We start from the raw sequence: 20,348 nt of genomic DNA on the forward strand, positions 1-20,348 counted from the left end.
CTTTCCAAATTGAAAGTGCTTGTTAATACGATGATTAATGCTAATTTGGGCTATTTTATATGGTTTGGAGGGATAAAAATATGATAAAAGATCTATTTCTTTTAAAAAGAAAAATCATTTGGAGGCCTAATAAACTATATAATAAAAATAGTCATTATTTTATATATTTAATTTCATCATATAAATGATAGACTCCTATCAATAGTGGTGGATGTAGACATCGAAATTAAAACCTTACAAGTAAAAATGTAATTTGAGATTTGACAAACTGTAGATCTAAATATATATAAATATATGAGTAAGTTCTTGAGTTTTCAAGTAAAGGGTAATTAAATTTTTATATTTTAAATAGCTTAATTGCACATTTAAACAAATTGACAAATAAAATAACTATATTATTGGAGCTAACACTTTCATTTTACTGTATAATAATATCGGATTAGTTAGTTTTAAGCATTAAAAGAAACTATTTTAACTTTTTCCAATTCACATTTTATTTATACGTGCCATAGTGGGAAAATTTCAAAATAATAATTTGTCATTCACTTTAACGAATAAAACTCAACACCATTATCATTAGTTAAAAATGTATAAAGCATTAAAATAAACGAAACTAACTCCAAAAATAACCAATGAGCCCTTAGTCTAGTAGTTAATGTTGATATTTAGAGAATTTATCTTTCCCACGTTGCTAAGTTAACAATCTTGAGGTGCCTTTCAAGCCTATATAATAAAAGCCTCACTTTATTATTCATTCATCCCAAAAATAAGAGAAAAATATTAGAGAGTTAAAGCAATTATTTTTCTCCTATTATAAAGAGAGAATTTTAATGTTTTTTCCTTTATAAATAGAGAGTTTGTAACTCCTATTAGTTTCTTATAGTAAAATTCTTCTATTCTTGCCCGTGGTTTTTACTCTAATTTGTTTAGGGGTTTTCCACGTAAATCTGTGTGTTCTATTGTATATTTTGTCTTTCTTTATCTTTATTTTCTCAAATTATTAGCTGTGATTTTGCTCTATCAGGTTCATATTTTTCTACAGTTAAGGGTCTAGTAGTTAAGGGCGAGGCACTTATGATCTATAGTGTGGTCTCCGTACAATACTCTTCCGTACTAACATATACTAACCATTTATCTCTGGCAAAATGAAAAAGCTCCAAAAATGTAATTATCTTCTTTTTTGAAAAAAAAATTTAAGGGTATAATTAAGCTATTTTCAATTTTAAAAGTTTAATTGTGTACTGTTTGCCCAAAGATTTGGAGAAAATATAGGCACAAACCATATCATAGACTGTTGGCACTTACATATATGTTTTGAGATGCAAGGCATGGCAACAGAAATTATAAGTTAACCATGGACATAAATGTATATATATATATATATATATATATGTAATTAACCTGTTCAAATTCTATCACTTAATTATAACAAGAAAGTGTAACATTATTAAATTTCTACTGCATATAATGTGGATGTACCATACATACTATACAAGAAGATCAATTTGGAGACAGCTAAAGATTCCATATAATTTCATGTTTAATTTTCCATTCACAATCATTTTGGCCACGTTGTAAATGCAATAAAATGGAGTGTAATTTGATTTGTACATTTTTACATTTATATTTCTTTTAATTTAATTAGAGTTTTTATTTTGTTTATAAGAAATAAAAAAAAAAGTCAAAGAAGATGTAAATTTTATTAAATACGTCAATATAAATAGTTTAAATTCTTATGATATATAAATTTATTCATTACTTTATTCATATTATATGTAAAAAACTATATATTTTTTCTTAATCTTTAGAAACTTTTTAATATTAAAACTGAAATTAAATGGAATTAAATTGGACGAACTATTAACCAAATAGCTTGGATTTCAGTTGCAAATTTGCATTAAAATATGTATATGATGATAGTTGTATCTCTCTTAGGCAGCAACACCTTAAGAAAGTACATTTGGTTAATGGTATTTTCTTTGAATAGGTAATTAATCGTTAGAGTTGCATGGAGAAATTAGAAAAGAATGGAATTGCAGTATGAAATTAGATGGTGGAACTGAACTGATCATACTATATTATTAATAAAAAAGAACCCAACATAACATAAAAATATTAAATTATTATTATTTTTATTATCATAAGTTCAAAGAGGGTCTTAAAACAAGATCTCAACTACATTATTCAAATCCTTCTTGATCAAGTACTGTTGTAAGATTTGTAATTCCTACACAGCCTTGATCACCTCCATAATGGCCTAATGAATCCTGCAAAATCAAATTGAAAGAAACAAACGAAAATTTATAGTAATATATAAGTATATTGAAAAGGGTGTTAAAGGGTCAGGATTCTCTTTTGATATGTTACTTACGTTTCGCAGTTGGTGTTGGTGGAGACAGGGAAGCCAACTTTGATGTTGCAAGCAGCAGGAATCTTGCTCAGGAACTGATCTTTAATTCCCAAGGACTTGGAGCTAGCCTTCAAGCACCTGCAAATGGCCTTCTTGTCGTCAACCGTCTTAACAGTTTGAGCAAGCTGTTGTAGCCCTGTGCAGCATGCCTGTGAGGGCTTCGAGTCCTTGCCAGTGGCGAACCCAACACAAGCAGCTGCCTTCATGTCCACCGTGCTGCATGGAACTGCTGCCTCGTTGGTGTTGGCGAGGCAGAAGAGGAAGGAGAGGAGTAAGAGCACAGAGAAGACAACGTTCTTCATGGTTTTTGAAGTAAGAAAATTATAAAGGGACGCTAAATCTTTTTCTTTTTTCTTCTTGTACTTGATGTATGAGGCAATGCCTGTTCTTGCTGATGGGTTATGGTTGTGGGGGAGATAGGGTTTATATAGAGAAGGATTGTGGTTATTTGAGTTAATTTTGCTATACTGATGCTGCATGGATAAGTTGCATTGGGACTGAAACCAAAAGTTGCAGGCCCTCGCCAGGATGATCCTGCTATCTAGGGAACTGAAATTTCAAGAAATCTTCTTGGGTTCTGGAAATGGCTACAAAGAGGCAAAAAAACTCTTTTCTTTTTCCCTGGCCATTCTGTCGTTCATTTGAACCTCATAATGTAAGTTCATCGCCAATGAACACACTAACAAGTTCGTAGAAAATTGCAGTTCAATATTTAAAATATATTAATGTAAAAGGTCGTAAATTAATTATAAATAATCAAGAATACTCTTTGCTTTGCTTAGCCATTCAACATACATGTAAAAGTATCTTCTACTCTTTTTTTCTTGTGCTCCTTGCTTTGAAGTATGATAATACATAAATATACTTCAACTTTGCTCTTATAATTATTATATTCATCAACTATCCGTTATATTTTGAAAAACAAACATTATATTATCCTAAAATGCTAGCGATAATGGACAATATATATTTTAAATTTTTTATTTCATTCATCCTAATTTTTCTCTGTTGATATGATCGATTTATAATGGTACCTCAGTTTGAAGCTCCACTAAATTTTGAATGTTCTAACTAGTGATATATTTTTCCATATATTAACCTTTTACTTTTATTATCATGTTTCCTTCATATTATTATCCTATTAACTCCTGTAATTATTATTTATTTTTAATTTTAAATTTAGTATATGCTTATCTTTTATGTATAAGTGTGGTGAGATTTGGATGAAATGGCTAAAGGTTTAGAGAAAAACCAAACAATTACTAAGTGCAAAATTAAATGATTGCAGCGTTACTCTGAAATTTCTTTTAATGAAATGGACCGTTTTATTTTAGGGGAGATTAAACCATTACGCAGAGTTCTAAGTTTTTTTTTTTTTACCTCCGTTTCTTTTCTTTTACATTTTTACCTTTTTCTTTTACTTTTTTACGTTTATTTTTTTCTCACTTCATTTATTATGTTGAGCCAATTTTATTTTTTTTGTTTTTCTTTCCAATTCAATATTATGAATAGAAATTTATCATTTTCTATTATCTCATATACAATAGAATGAATATTTGTTCCTTGTCATGCACTCTATTAGGCCTACATGTAACACCTAATTAAATGTACGTAATTAGTTTAATTATTTTGATTGATTAGTAATTGGGTTTTAATTAATTAATTAATTAGGCTGCTAAATTTTTCTTATTTTATTATTTAATTTAATTTTTCTATTCATCTTTTAATTTTTGAATTTTTGAATTCTTTTATAAATAAATAATTTTATTGATGGATATAGTTAGAGTTGTAATCGGATTAAGCTAAACCGAACTTTAACGAGCTCGAGCTCAGCTCTATTTAATTTGGCAAAAAGTCTAGCTCTTATATTCAAACTCGAACTCAGCTTGTTTTAAAATTATTGAGCTTACGAATAGGTAGAACTCAATCTATAAATAGCTTATTATTCTATTAAATGAACTAAGTTCGAACTCTGCTCGTTAAGTAGTTATATAATAAAAAAAAGTTAAGCTTGAGATTGAGTTCAAATTCATTAAGTTTTTTTTTTTAATATTAATTGTTATCTTTATTTAATATTATATATATATATATATATATAAAATATTTCTAATATATATTAGTATTATATTATATTATTATAATACTACCATTCGATGAATAATCCAAATAAATTAATACATAAATTATTATCATAATTTATTATTAACTATATTTAAAATAATTTTTTAATTACACAAAATTATATATTCTACTTTTATTAACGTTACTAAATTTTATATTAAGTGTTTAAAATTATTCTTTAAAAATAAAATGCAATACATTAAAATAAAATAGTTTAAAAAAAATATAACAATTCAACTCAAATATAATTAATGAATAATAAATTAGCATGTCTAAACATGTTTTGAAATATTTAACATTATGAAAATATTAAGTTACTAAAACACTCCTAAAAAAATAATATTTAAATAATATAAAAATTCATATTATTACAATAAACAATAAGAATCCAACCATATTCAATATTTATACCTCTACAAAAGCAACCTTAAACAATATACTTTCTTTCTACACTCATTGAAAAATTAACCAAACATAAATTATACACATCTTAATATCAACTAAATATCAATAAAAGAATAATTTAAAATAACTGATTCTACAACATAAAAAACACTTATTTAATTTTTGTTTTTCTTTAGTTTCTACAACGTGGTTTTCTTGGCTAATTTTTCTTTTTCTATAAAAGAAACATTGGTTAACTTGTCAATGCAACATATTGTTCCGTAATAATCTGAATATGTATGATTTTGTATTTTTATTTATTTTAAAGTAGATATGGTTTATGTTGGATTTGACGTTATATTGATTTTTCAAGAATTGTCTTTAATTTCTTTCGTTGAAGTTTTTTTTTTATCTCAATTTCCTTCTTCTCTAACATCTCATTTTAGTTCTTTTTGTCATTTGAAATTTTTTAATTTGCATGATTTTGCTCTCTACAAGACGTTCAAGTTTTATCAAACTTTATGTACAAAAATTTATTTTGATCTCTATCTCTCTCTCTCTCTCTCTCTCTCTCTCTCTCTCTCTATATATATATATATATATATATATATATATATATATATATAAGTCCTACAATCCTTTGGCTATATTATGGTTCCAATTATAATTCTTTTATGTTAATTTATGATTTATTTTTGTAATTGAATGATTTCGTTGATATTTGGTTGTTTTTTAGTTGATGTTTAGTTGATTTTTTCTTGTACTATTAACCTGTTGAAGACGATCCAAAATATTAGAAATTAATTTTTTATTAAAAAATAATAATTTTTCAATCCCTTTAATTGTTACTTACATGTTGAAGAGAGTCTAAAATATTAGAATTTCATTAAAAATTTATTTTTTCAGTGTTTAAATTGACCTTGTTATATGCTTGATTATGGTTGTTCTTTTATTTGTTTTGTTGATGTGGAAAACAATTAAAGATATAAAAGAAATATTGAAGTCACATACTCCAATTAAAAATTGACTTGCATAAATTCTCACGATATTAACATCAAAAAATAAAACAGTGACTATAGATAAATTATAAAATAATATAGTTAATTTTATAATTAATTAAAAGATATTTATTACTTTAAAATATATTAAAATTTATTTTTTAAGAATATGAAAATCTTAATAATTTATGATAAATATAATTTTTATTTAATCTAAATTATGAAGGTAAATGATAATAAAATAATTTATAAATTAAAATCTAATAAATAATAAAATAGTGGTAAAGGAAAAAGAAATGATTAGTTACTGCAAATGTTTCATGCCTTTCAAGAATTTAAAAATATGTGCCATCATTATTTCATAATTTAATATTTTAATTTAAAAAGATAACTATTTAAAATTGTTATTAATATTAATTAATTAGTTAACATTAAATATATATTTATGAAAAAAAATAAAAAAAAAATTTACATAATAACATAGATCCTAAACTAAAAACAAAGTAATTATTTATAAAATTCAAATATAAATATCCACTAATCATGTCTAATTTCTATGATTATATTGCTATTATATGTAAAGAACCATCACAAAGACACTGTCTTGATATTTAAAAAGAAGAAAAAACGTATTATTGTAAATATTTTTAGCCAAAAAAGAGATTTTTGTAAGATTGTTTTTCTTGAGATAAAAATGTTATGAGTGCTGTAAAAGAAAAAAAGTATTTTTGTAAAGAATCCTTTATTTTTACTCTTTCCTGACTCTCTTCTTTTTTTCTTTTATCGGTCTTAATAGATGTAACACGTCAATCAGGTCAGGTTCACTGAAAAAATTCAAAAAACTTATTAAAAAGTATATTTTGAAAATAATTGAAAAAATATGTATTATTTTTTTTAAATATTAAATTAATTGGTTAAAATTATTTAATTTCTGGGGACACACAAAAAAATAATAATAATCTAAAGATAAAGTTCAAAAAACTATTATATGGCTTAATGTTTTTTCACTTGAGGGACATATTTTTTGTATGAAAATAGTACTACGTGTTTTATTTTTTTAATATTTTTAGATACACAATTATGTTTCTATTTTTTTTATATAATTTTACATGTATTTAATATGAACTATTATTAAATTGTAATTATATAAGCAATATGACATTTTAAAATGCATTAAAGAATTTATAAATATATTAAAATTTTATTTAAAAAAATTATTTCTTAAATTTGATTAAAATAGAAAATATGTTTTAATAATTTTTTATGATTACAAAATATCTAATTGGATGCTAAATTAATTAAAAATACTTGTTTTATTAGATATTTATATTTCTATTAATATTTACAATCTAAAAAATGAGAAAAACATTGAATTTACATAAAAGAATATAAAAAAATAAAACACGTGTTACTCATTTGATACGAAAAATACATTTTGTTCCTTAAATGTAAAAACACCAAAACACCAAACAAGATAATTGTATTTTGAAGTTTACCCTAAATCTAATGTTGCAAAGTTTAGAAATTTAATAATCGGGCCTTTTTAAAAAATATATGTAAAAAAATAAAATATTTTTAAATTTTTTTGGAAAGGTTATAAAAACTATATAAATTATATATATATATAATTAAAAAAATTTAATAGTAAGAATATAACCGGTCGGTTAAGATAACCATTGGTCTTTAAACTAAAAACCAAAAATAACTAAATATTTTGAAAAAGAAACCTAAAACTGAACCAACCGGTGCGATTAACTGATTTTTCTGGTTTTGTTTTGATTTGTTTTCTGGTTGGTTCGGTTTGCTCGTTTTTTTTTTTGTTTTCTCACCACCACCACAAACTGCAGAAGGCTGAGAATCTGTTAGCTAAAACTTATTTCTATTAAGAAAACTGATTAGCTCCTGATATATACCATATCTCAAGAGGCTGTTTATATCCTTCATCCATACAAACAGAATAGAAGGTTGAGCACTCTTAGAATCCTTCTAAGCCATATATATATATATGCAAGGAAAGCTGTTTAGGTTATCATAACATTTAAAACAAACAAGGAAGAGAAAAGCAAAAGACAAGAAAGCACAAAATTTCTCAAATTGGTTTTGACCATACAAAAGCATTTGTATATTGTAAATGAAGCCAGCTTTCAGGATTTACACTGGCAAGAGAACATATAGTCTAATATTTTCCTGACAACTCGTAGCATGATAAAAATTGACATCTAATTACATTCTAAGGCCCTCGTTAAAATAACAGTACATGTAATAAATGTTCTAATGATGGATTTTTCTTGTGGCACTTGACATCAAAGACACTGGAAGATTTTTGAAGCAGATTCCTATGAAGGTGATTTGTCAAACTACAATAAAGTCTGCAAGTTCTCTCTACAATACTTGCAGCTGTACCTCAAACTCTCAGCCATTTCGCAGGAGTAAGAAATATAAAATAATATTTTAAGCCTTTAGTTAAATGGTTGTATAAAGAACACTTTTGAGGGGTAAAAGCTACCTGTGTAGCTTGCTTATCTTGCAGTGGAAAAGGAGGCAGCAACCGTTCGAAAGCAGCAGATATTTCTCCAGTAACTGTCTTGTTTTTATCCTTTATAATTACAGTTTCACCATGTAGTCTCAATAATCACCATGCTTGAGCATACTAGTCTGCCATGCAAATTAATACATCAGCATATCATCGAACTTATAAGCAGATTCACAATGCTCAATGACATATAATAGCAGGGAGAGATATGCACCTGCTATGGCAGGTATACGGATACAGAAAGAAGTCTCATTCCAGGGTTCTGTTGTCCATGATGAAAATTGCAATTAGTCTCTGTTAATGCTTTGTACTTGGTGGTGGAAGGAGCCAGCAAAGCTCATGTATTCATTGAATTTCTAATCAAAAGAATCATTAGTGTTTTTCATGTTATCCTCCACCACAAAATGATTCCACCCCTCTCTTATATTCAATCCAGCTATAACCTGGATCTTTAGCAACTTGTTTATCCCTCATCTCCTCTCTAATGGTTCTTACATCGTCCCATCTTCCTAAGGAAGTGTAGATATTTGCTAAAAGCACATATGGGGAAGAGTTTAAAGGATCTATGCGGATGAGTTCGTCTGCTGCCTTTTTTGCTAACCTCACATTAGCATGGAGTCTACAAGAACTAAGCAAAACCTCCCACACAATTGGATCATCTTTATATGGCATCTTATCTACCAGCAGCTCTGCTTCATGAAATCGGCCTGCTCGGCCCAAAGCATCAATTATACTAGTATAATGATCCAAAACAGGTTCCACTCCATGGTCTTGTTGCATTGACTCGAATATTTCAACCCCTGTATCAACTAATCCTGAATGGCTACAAGCAGTCAAAACAGCAACAAATGTTATCTTGTCAGGTTTTTCACCTGATTCAATCATGTCTCTATATAGACAAACAGCTTCATGTCCATGGCCATTTTGAGCATACCCATGGATCATCTCATTCCATGTAACAGTATTTTTACTAGACATTATATCAAAAAATTGCCTGGCCTCACCCACCTCACCACATTTACAATACATGTCAACAAGAGCACTACCGACATAGACATCATTTACAAATCCTTCTTTTGCTATTTGAGCATGAATCTGCTTCCCATGAATCAATGAAGATAATTTTGCACAACAGCTCAAAATAGTAGCATAAGAGAATTGGGTGGGAGACATGCCACTTTGCCGCATCTGCTGAAAGAATGCCAAAGCTTCATTGTCTAGAGAATTAAGGGAGAGACCTGCAATCATAGAATTCCAACAGACAGTATCCTGTTTGGAGATTTTCTTAAATATACAGTCTGCTATGTCCATCTTCCCACACTTCGAATACATACCAATAAGTCCACTAGCAACATATATGTCTTCATGAAAGGCAGCTTTTTGTGAAATGGCATGGACCTGTTTTCCAGCCTCCAAAAGCTCCATCCCTGCACATGAACTAAGTATAATAGCTAGAGTAGTACGGTCTGGCTTGACATTCTGGAACTGCATTTCTCTGAACAATTTAATTGCTTCATTGTGATTTTCAATCTGAAAATAGCCAGATAGCATGCCATTCCAAGAACTCACACCTGGACATGCCATGCAATCAAATATTTGACGCCCAATCTCAATATCACCAGACCTGACACATGCTGTAAGCATATTAATATAAGTCACCTCATCTGGTTCAAATCCACAAGACTGCATTCTTTGTAGATACTCTATAGCTTTCCCACTTTTGCATTTCTGACCATAACCAGCTATCATTACATTCCAAGACACGACACTCATTTCAGGCAAATTCGCAAAAACCTCCTCAGCACTATCCATGTCACCATCTTTGGCATACATATCGAGTAGTGAATTACAAAGATGAAGATCACTTTCAAAACCAAGTTTAATTGCAAGTCCATGTGCTAGTTTCCCAAGTGCATTACGCAAAGAACCATCACTCTGATCAGATTCTCCACATCCTCCCTTGGTGCAAACTCCCAAAACACTGGACAATGAAACACTATCAATACAGATCCCTTGCCGGCACATCAACCTAAACATTTCTAATGCCTCAACAACTCTATCTGTCTGGGTAAACCCGCTCATCATTGCTGTATAGGTGACTTCATTAGGCTCCTGCGTTTCTTCAAAAAGCCGAACTGCATCTCTAACAAGGCCACACTTACTATATACGCTCAACAAAGCATTACTCACATACACATTATTGTCAAGTCCAATTTTAACAATAAGAGTATGGCATTTCCTTCCAGACTCCATATTTAATAATGTGCCACATGCGCTCAAAATACTAGCCAATGTGAAATGGGTAGGCATTAAACCTTCCCAAATCATTTCATTATAAACATCCAATGCCTGTTGCTCTAACCTACCACGCACTAATGCACTAATCAAATTATTCCATGACACAATATTCCTCTCCGGCATCTCAGAAAACAATCTGTGTGCATTTTGTAGATTTCCTGCTTTGCAATACTCAGTTAAGATTGCATTCCAAGAATAAATATTCTTATGGGGCATTTGATGGAACAAGTTGTGAGCATAACCCATGTTCTTGCACTTGAAGTAAAACTCAATGAGGCGGTTCAAGAGAAAGGTATCTGTAGAAAGGCCAATGCGGAAAATACGGGCATGGAGGAGCTTCCCAGATAGATGAGCCTTCTTATCTATGCAAGATTGCAATAAATTTGCTAAGTAATGAGTTGCTTTTCTTTCCATTTTCTTTGGCAGCAGTACCTGCAAAAAGTAGGAGAGGGCAGCATAATGGTTAAAGTTCCAACAAAATATAATGATGATGGAAGTAATCCCTCATTATTATAAATAAATATATAAGTAAGGCTTATTTTAACAGTAGCAACATTTTCTAAACTTTATAAACAGTAGTCATGATTTTGATAATTGAATCAAACTTAGAATCTCCAAACTTGATGTTGCTATATCATTTTGTTTTCCACGTCCACAAAAGAGAAAGCGGTAAAATATTCTAAGAAAGAGAAACTGATCAATTGCTGCAACTGCTTCAATCATGCAAGTTCTTGTTCTCGAACAGAAAAAACAGAGAATTGAATAATCTTGAAAGATAAAACATGGAAACTATTGATTCTCAAGGCTCATGAACATGTAGTGTAGAAATTTTCTTATCTCCCATTAACTTTAAATATATGAACAAGTTAAGTTTACTTCTAAAAAATTCCATACCTCTTCAATGATATCTTAAAATTATCATTCTTTGAGATTATTAAATTCTAGTTCTGCATTCTTTTGAAAAAGTGTTCATTTCCTTTTTTTAAATTTGCATGTTAATGAATATAATATCTGATTAGCAAAGAAGAAACTATTAAGGCAATGCTTAAACAAAACCTGAAAAGTGCTTTAGGTGTCAGCTTCCAGTACGAGAATCAGAGGTGCCTTCAGTGAAGCCACCAGTGGATTAAATCTTTGGCTGCATTTTTTAGAGTCTAGGTTTCTGATGGATTGTTAATGGAGGTGTGTGTTAAGAGCGGTTTTCGCTGCATTTATGACCTTATATAGGTGGGCTGGAGACGGTGTCGTTTCAATGAGCTACCAGAGGAACTGGACAAGCTTTCCTTTTTTCTTTTTTTCTATTGGACCCTCGATAGAAGAATATGTATCCAAGTCCTGCAGCTGCTCACATCGTACGGCCATTGTTTCCCTCCAAAGTCGGACTCAGTTTCAACAGCAAACAACATAAAGTAAAGGGGTCCCAAATGGAAGTAACCGGCACTGATTCCGATGGGCGTGAATTCAAGAACGCAGAGGAGATGTGGAGAGAACAAACTGGCGATGGCACCAAGAAAACCCAATGGTACCGGGATGGTGTTTCTTACTGGCAAGTAAGTAAAAGTTACCAACTTCCTCACAATTTTTACTTATTCATTTATTTTATTTGGCCAAATTTAACACTTTTTAATTCGTTTATTTGTTGTTTTGGGGAGAGAAGGGTGTGGAGGCATCGGTGGATGGAGTGTTAGGTGGCTATGGACAAGTGAATGATGCTGATATTAAAGGCAGTGAAGCTTTTCTTCAAACCCTTTTCTCTGAACTCTTTGTTGATGGTGGACTTGGCCGTCATCTTGTTGCTCTTGGTATCTCTCTTTCTATGCACATTATTTCTAACACAACCCAAACATGTGAAGTTTATATTTTTTGGTGCAAGCAGTTCATTTTTAACTGTAATACTGGAAACTAAAAGTTTCTTTTTTTTTTTTTGCTTGAACATTACATGGGGTTTGCTTTGCTCGTTGAAAACTAGAACAAGTTATTATGTTGAAAAACTGTGAAAGTTGGATTTTTCTCTAGAATATATTCTATTTAGAACTTGTTGCCCTTTACATCAACTACCATTTCTACATGCTAATAAATAACTGCATCACTTTGATGTGTTTGCTAGTATAATTAGTATTGCTGGATATGTGTTTTATAAACCATGATGTGACAAAGCCAGACTTGGTTTAGTTTACTGGAGTCGATTCTTTTGGCATGCGAGATCGAGGCTGAGATGTGTTTTATAAATTTTGGAGTACTGACAACCCATGTGCGCAAAAACCTTTAGATTAGGAAAGCCTTAATTCTATTCTGATTTGTTTATCTACTTACTAAGATAAACATTTCACTGCCTTGAAGACTAGAACTGCAAATATGGAGCTTGAACGGATTACAGATTGAACAGTTGCTCTATCCTTTGTTCCAATTATCTAGGTGAATCAACTTAATCTGTATAATAGTTGTTGCCTCAAAAAGAAAAAAACTTGAAAGCTACATCTGACCCTTAAGAGTGCTAATGTGGCCCAGATCTTTCCATTCTTAAAATTTTGATTGTAATTATCGGATACTATAATATCATCTTTTGTGTTGTATATCTGATGATCAGCTCAATAAAAGTTCGTTTACTGAGGCCTAATTTGTAATTAAGCCAAACATGAGGTAGCCATAGTTCAGCCATTTTCTGTGTTAGTTAAATGAACTGAGATGGAGCCTAGTTTTTGGATATGTTTAATACATGAGCAAAGCTTGACATGCTAAACTTTGGCTCAGCTCAACCAATTTGCTGCCCCATGTATTGATGTTTGCATTTCTTGTTACTAACTTAAAGTCAAAACTGATGCAGATTGTGGTTCTGGCATTGGGAGAGTCACCAAGAATCTTCTCATACGATATTTCAATGAGGTAATGCCATGAGTCCGTAATATATTCTTGGATAATGCTAAAGAAAAGTAATTTCGTCTTTACGCACTACAGATTTCAGTGATCTATAAGTTCCATTAGAGAGACTCTAAACTTTTGACTATCTGCTTTTGAGCCCTCCTGTGTGCTTCAGTTGACCCCTCAATAATTGAATTTGATGCTATTAAGTTGTAACTTAGTTGTAGCAAATATTCCATATCTTTTTTGCTTTTAAATCCTTTATTACCAAAATCATGATGCCTGCATAAATAAACAGATTTTATTATCAGACAGTATGTGAATATCTTATGTTAATGACTTAAATTTACAAATCTTATGTCCTGAGATCAGATACTAATCCTACAAAGAATGAGCTCTATTATTGTGGTTTGCTTCTTGCCGAAACATATGTGATATTACATTTGTTGTTAATTTGTCATCAATTTAGTATAGGTGATATTGATAGCCTAATTGAAAATTTCAGGTGCTTAGTTGAACATAAACTCTTAAAGAGATTAATTGTTCCATTATATTTTTAGTAATGTTGCAATTAGTCATGTTGCAATTGTGTGCTTTAGTTCATTTATCTTCTTTTCTTTTCCTCTTTCTCACTCTTTTCCAGGTTGATCTTCTTGAGCCAGTGTCACATTTCCTAGATGCTGCCCGTGATAGTCTGATTAATGAAAATCATATGGCTTCAGATACACACAAGGCCACTAATTTCTTTTGCACCCCACTTCAGGTAATGTACTTTGACAGTCATGTATATGTATAAAACAAACTTCTGCAATGCATTTATGAATTTGAGAATCTATAGTTATTAACTCAATCATTAATTTGGCAAAATACAGTTCATCTTAATAATGCAAATTTTTTGTCATTGTTAGATAATGTATTTGTCCCACATAGCTAAGTTACCGAGTTGTTAGGTGTATATATGTGGATTGAACACCCTCTTCCTTTGAACTAGCTTTTGGGAATGAGTTCTGGCTAAGCCCATTTATCCGTCATCCTTTGGGATATTAGGACAATAGGTTTCTAGAGAACATTGAGGATAACTGGAATCGAAATAAAGTCAAAAATCTATATTTTGGTGATTTAGAGTTCTATATCTTCTTGTTTCATATGTGAAATCACCCATCAGAAGTAAACGGCTTGATTATCGGAAGCAAAAATAGAACAAGCATGAAACCAGAAAAGGGGAAAGAGGAGACTAAGAATAGAGTCCATGATTGCAAGTTCAATCAGCTGCTTTGTGCTAAGAGTTTGTCCTTGTTTTAAAGTAATAACGTGATCAAGTAGTAACTGAAATAGAGCAAAACCCTGATTTTTGTAATTATTTTTTGGTAAATCTTGCACAGATTTTGTTTGTTTTAATCTATTTATTAAATTCGTGCACAAGTGGTCTACTTTTTTGACTTTGAGAGAGCATTCTTTTGTGTTTAATTTTTTAAGGTGATTGAAATACAACAAATTATTGTTTACCAAAATAGTGCACTTCTAGCTCTACTACTATACTTTTTGTGTGAGAGAGAGAGTAGAATTAGAAATGAGGGTCTAAATTCCAGTTTCATCGACCAACTTGGACTCTAATTTTGTAAACGCACTTGTGGTAAGGAATGACCTTCATGCGTGATCATTTCTTTATGTGTGTGTTCGTATTTGTGCCTGTGCTTGTGTGCGCCCATGTTTCTTTTTTTCTTTTTTTGCATATTGTTAGCTTTTGAATGCAAGTGGAATCAATTTGATCGAGTTTTGGGGGCATTGACCCAATTGTTTAAACTCTAATATCTGATCTTAGCTCTAGGGCTTCTGCCTGTTAAATTTGGCTTTTTTGGCCAACTAAAGAGATTATGTGGCTCAGATTTCTTCATTTTGTATTCATGTTGCTATTCTTTAGGCGTGTTTGGCCATAAAATGAAGTTTCCTTGCCTTTTCCTTCAGGAATTCACGCCAGATGCAGGACATTATGATGTTATCTGGGTTCAGTGGTGTATTGGGCATCTCACTGATGATGATTTCGTGTCGTTTTTTATGAGAGCAAAGGTAGATCAACGTTCCCCTGTAGGTTAAACATAAATATATTTTGGTAGTAGAAGGTATTCTATGTGAATCGGTTCCTAAAACTTCCAAAAACTTTTAAATGTTCATGCTTACCGGTTTGCATTGAGAGAAAAAAAGAAAATAGGTGAATCTGCTTGTTATTCTTGCATTCTTAGATTCTAGAAAGTTCCTCCTGGTTGTTTCCTGAAAATTCCCAAAAACTTTTAAACGTTCATGCTTACCGGTTTACATTGAGAGGAAAAAAGAAAATAGGTGAATGTGCTCGTTGTTCTTGCATTCTTAGATTCTATAAAGTTCCTCCTAGTTGTTTCCATAACATGTTTTCAATGACAATTGCAGATTGGCCTCAAACCTGGTGGATTTTTTGTCCTGAAGGAGAATGTTGCACGTAATGGTACTATGCTTTTCTCACAACCATATGTTTGCTTAAGTTTTTATTCATGAACTGTATAATTTGCTATTTTTATGTCAAGCCTGAATCTTTCTCAGTATAGAAACTTTTGCCTGCCAAACTCAAAGTAAATCTCTCTGTGAGGCAAACAAATAGAAAAAACTATCCATATGAAGACCATCAAGCATATTGGTTGACAAGATAGTATTCATATATTTCAAATGGTGATGATGTTTTGTTTTCTCATAATTGTTAATAGATGGTTAATAGGGAAAAGAAATAATAGAATGAGAATTTGCTTATGTAGGACATGGCAAGGCAAGAAAAATTTAATTTCATCACAAATACTTATCATTTAATCGCAGCATGGCTAATAAATTTAAATGTGTATCAACATAAGCATTTAATTTTGAGTGTGTCACAATACAGGACTACTGCTAAAATTTTGTCTAGATTTTAGTCAAACTTATGGTTGTCCACTAAGTAAGAAGTTTTACAGCTTAGTTCAGTTAAACTATATTAGAGAAATTTACTTTGTCAACATTTAGAGATCCATTTAAAATTCTATCAAAATCTAGTAATCGTGCGCTTATTGAAACAAAATTAAAGCTGAGTGATTTTAATTGATATTGGTTTACATTTTAAATTTATTCCCATGCTAAATCAATAGTCCAATGATTATGAGTTGATTAAGGTATAGGAAGAAAAGGGAAGTAGATTGTTTAAGGTTTACCATAGGTAAATGTAGGGTTGGCAAGAAAATCTAGAATAACACGTAATACTTGGTAAGAGAGATTAGAAAAATTGTAGAGAGAGATTACAAACATATAGAAACTGAGGGAAAAAATCTAACTAGAAATTTGTCTGGTCTTCTTTCGGAATTATTTTACATTATTCCTGGGAAAGGGGTTATGGAAGCCAACAGAGATTTTTTAAGGTCTGGCATCCTTCTTTCCTTCCCCGAATTATTTGAAGAAGCATGATAATTAGTGGTTATGGAATTAGAGGCTTTGTCGTAATCTTATAAATTCCTTCAGAAGCTCCAGTGCTCCATCACCCCACGCCAATTTCTTGGAATAGTAGCCTATAATTTACTATACCTCTCTTCTGGAAAAGAGAAGGCTACGTACTTTATTTTACCTTCCTTTTCCATTTCCTTCCCATTCTTCAGACAAACCTAGCTTACCTTACCTTAACTCCTCCCAGATGCAGTGTGAAAATGATGAACCTGGGATTATTGAAGAAATCTATATTCAAGCCACAGGACAAATAAGAATATAAAGTTTAGTTCACTCATGCTATGCCTCGTAGCGAAGAAGTAAGCACAATTTATATAGTGGACAATAGCAAATGACCAGGAATGGAAAGAAACCGAATCAAACTAATTTTAAGTCTGTCATACCTCAGACTAGTAAAAACTAGTATTATTTGCCAATTTAGGCAAGGAATTCAAAATTACTCAAGAAACAGCCTTCTAAGCTTAATCAGTAACAAAGTTGTTGAACTTCACTTGCCCTGGCTTTTTTAATTGGCCAAAGTCCAGATAGATTCAACCTGGAATTTAAGGCTTTTATTTTTTCTTAAGCATTAAATAGATCAATAACTGAAAAGTCATATGTTGTTCTCAGTATCCTTGATAATGTGGGAAATTTCTGAATCATTCATATTGAGCCTAGTTAATTAAAACACAGAACTTTTGCCATCATTATCAGATAAGACTCAAAATTTAGCATTTCAGTTACTTAAACTAGAATTTATATTGGGTCTATTTTAGTTTAAATGGATTGGAGTCCTCAAACCATCCAGATTCTTGAATAGGCAACTTGAATGAAATCTTTGTTAGTCGTAAAGTAATAAGCTAGGTCACTTGCAATGCAACACTACATGAGTAGTTCCCATCAATATGTAATTACTATGCACATAATGTACTAGGTGGTTTCAATTGTAGATAATAACTACCAGCAACTTCTGTTCACATATATTTTTAGGACAAGAAAATGAATTAGTAATTAGTCTATAAGAAAAAGGACTTGTCATGACATGGTTCATATTGCTTAGGGTCCGCATGAGAAATTGACCATGGTTTTCATTGCTTTGGAAGATGATTGAATATTGAAAAACTTTTCCTTTGAGATGGGCCAACTTTGGGCTACAGCTATATGTCCTATAGTTAATTCTAACACTTCCCAAGTGTGGGAAACAAGTGATTCGTTGGTACTTTTGTCATTCACTGAGATCGGTCTGCAATCTGCCATGTAGGAACTTGATGTTGGCTGAACAAATGCACATGTGATTGTTGCAGGGTGAAACAATTAATCCTGAACTAAAAGATTAAAACTGCATGTTTGCAGGATTTGTGTTGGACAATGAAGATCGAAGCATTACCAGGTCCGATTTGTATTTCAAGGAGCTATTTAGCCGGTGTGGATTGCATCTCTATAAATCAAAGGTAGTTCCTTGCACTCTTTCCTCAAAAATATGACAAAGTGCTTTTGCTCATAAATGATGTGTGTGTTTGTAAATAGATAGATGGATAGATAGATGGACAGATAGATAGATAGACAGACAGATAGACAGATAGACAGACAGATATACAGATAGACAGATAGATAAATAGGTAGAGAGAGAGAGAGAGAGATTAGCAAATGCTCTCTGTAATTGTTAATGAACTAAGGTTTACTTTGAAATTTTATGGTTTGATCTATATGAAATTCTGAATCTTTTAATGGTCAAATCGACAATACATATATCTAATGTCCTCTGAAATAAACAGATGCAATGCTGTTTGGTAAAGTAGTCTTCTAATCCTTGTTTCTAGAATGTTTAACTTAAGAAGAAAAAACAAAGGAAGAAGTAGTCTGACATGGTTGAACAAAATCTCTATGGTATATTGTCAATGGATTCTATGGAAGCAGAACAGTTTGATGAGTGTGCTGCTAATATGGCACTTGGAAATGTAAGCTTCAGGATATATATTATCTTGCAAAGTGGATTATACATTACGCCCCACTTTTCTTTTTAATTTTAATTTTAATTTTTATGGACATTCGATTATTGAAGAAAATTAATGGGAAGCCTGTGCAAATTTCTTTTACACTTTGCATCATTTAGGGCCTGATTTGAACTGTAGCAACTATTAGATTAGCTTGTTGCCTGAATATATATGTATGTGCATGTATGCGTGTTTATTCCTTCCTACCAGTGTTTTTCCCCCTTAAAAAAGATGATAGTTAAGACAATTATGGGGAAGGTATATTAATAACCGGTGCATCATTGTGATAGTTTGAATTTAGCTACTTTCAGAAAACTCCTTGAATTTATAGTTGGAATTCGATTTGGTGAAAGCACACTCACAGCAAACACATTTGCCCCAGAAAAGGCACCAATATACTATCATTAAGCAATATCCTCTGCAAAAATGATTATTTTTGTCAGGTTTTCACATAGGCTACAGAAGCAGCTCAAGGCAATGACAAAATATGCGCATATCTGTGTCACCTAATATTATCTTTTTCTTTCTTACCATCCTCATCCGCATTATGTATTTTATTGCTGTCATTCTGGAAACTATTAAAATTCTTTTAGAGAGACAAATTCATTGCTATGTCATAAATAAATGACAACTAACGTTTCTCTCTGAATCTTTTCAAGTAATAGTGGTTGCACTGCAGGGTTTGCACTGAAATTACATTTCTGAATTATCATTTCTGCTTATTTCTCATATTAGCTTTCATGAACAGGAACAGAGAGGAATGCCCAAGGAACTCTTTGCTGTAAAGATGTATGCTCTACTGACTGATATGCCAAGAAATATCAGTAAGACAAGATCCAAAACACAAGTCAATAGGCCTGGCATAATCATATGAAGAACTGTCTCTGATCTCTCAATCTTCTATGATTAAATGCTTTGCTTTTCCCGATTGAAAAGAAGATGTACATCACAATGCAGCCATGCTAGTATAGATGGAACGTGTAGTTCACTTCATTCTTAATGATCTTGTGTAGTTCACTTCATTCTTAATGACCTTGTTTTTCTCTATCTCTCATCCCAAAAGTTTCAACGGAGAACAGAAGAAAGCAAAATGAACTGCCTACTCTTATCCTCAAAAGATACATTGTATTTCTTCTAATCACTAACTTATAAGAAAACATGTATCTACAGACGGGAAGAGTGAGCATTGAGAAAATAGCATGTTTCTTCTTGTGAAAATGAATATTCATCAAAGATTCTTGCAGCATGTGCATATAAATCGTTAGTTTATTTGGACG

The 20,348-nt window shown here is 31.1% G+C and overlaps 3 protein-coding genes across 3 annotated transcripts; 1 reads left to right on the plus strand and 2 right to left on the minus strand.

Annotated features, from left to right (window-relative positions):
- Positions 1-2,102: 2,102 nt before the first annotated feature.
- LOC8287900 (non-specific lipid-transfer protein C, cotyledon-specific isoform-like) lies at positions 2,103-3,003 on the minus strand. Its single transcript, XM_002533723.4, has 2 exons — positions 2,372-3,003; positions 2,103-2,267 (listed from the first exon to the last, which is right to left on the minus strand). The coding sequence occupies exons 1-2, from the start codon at positions 2,887-2,889 to the stop codon at positions 2,258-2,260; spliced, it is 528 nt and encodes a 175-aa protein (XP_002533769.3). The 5' UTR covers positions 2,890-3,003; the 3' UTR covers positions 2,103-2,257.
- Positions 3,004-7,981: 4,978 nt separating this feature from the next.
- On the minus strand, positions 7,982-11,954 carry LOC8287901 (pentatricopeptide repeat-containing protein At4g20770). Its single transcript, XM_048373025.1, has 3 exons — positions 11,801-11,954; positions 8,661-11,176; positions 7,982-8,568 (listed from the first exon to the last, which is right to left on the minus strand). Exon 2 carries the CDS (start codon positions 11,156-11,158, stop codon positions 8,834-8,836), a length of 2,325 nt encoding a protein of 774 aa, XP_048228982.1. The 5' UTR covers positions 11,159-11,176; positions 11,801-11,954; the 3' UTR covers positions 7,982-8,568; positions 8,661-8,833.
- Positions 11,955-11,979: 25 nt separating this feature from the next.
- Positions 11,980-20,346, plus strand: LOC8287902 (alpha N-terminal protein methyltransferase 1). The gene is made up of 8 exons (XM_002533725.3): positions 11,980-12,294; positions 12,402-12,546; positions 13,569-13,627; positions 14,247-14,366; positions 15,569-15,670; positions 16,028-16,082; positions 18,431-18,528; positions 19,820-20,346. The coding sequence occupies exons 1-8, from the start codon at positions 12,067-12,069 to the stop codon at positions 19,943-19,945; spliced, it is 933 nt and encodes a 310-aa protein (XP_002533771.2). The 5' UTR covers positions 11,980-12,066; the 3' UTR covers positions 19,946-20,346.
- Positions 20,347-20,348: the final 2 nt, after the last annotated feature.

This window comes from Ricinus communis, chromosome 4, assembly GCF_019578655.1.
Source record: "Ricinus communis isolate WT05 ecotype wild-type chromosome 4, ASM1957865v1, whole genome shotgun sequence".
Taxonomy (NCBI): domain Eukaryota; kingdom Viridiplantae; phylum Streptophyta; class Magnoliopsida; order Malpighiales; family Euphorbiaceae; genus Ricinus; species Ricinus communis.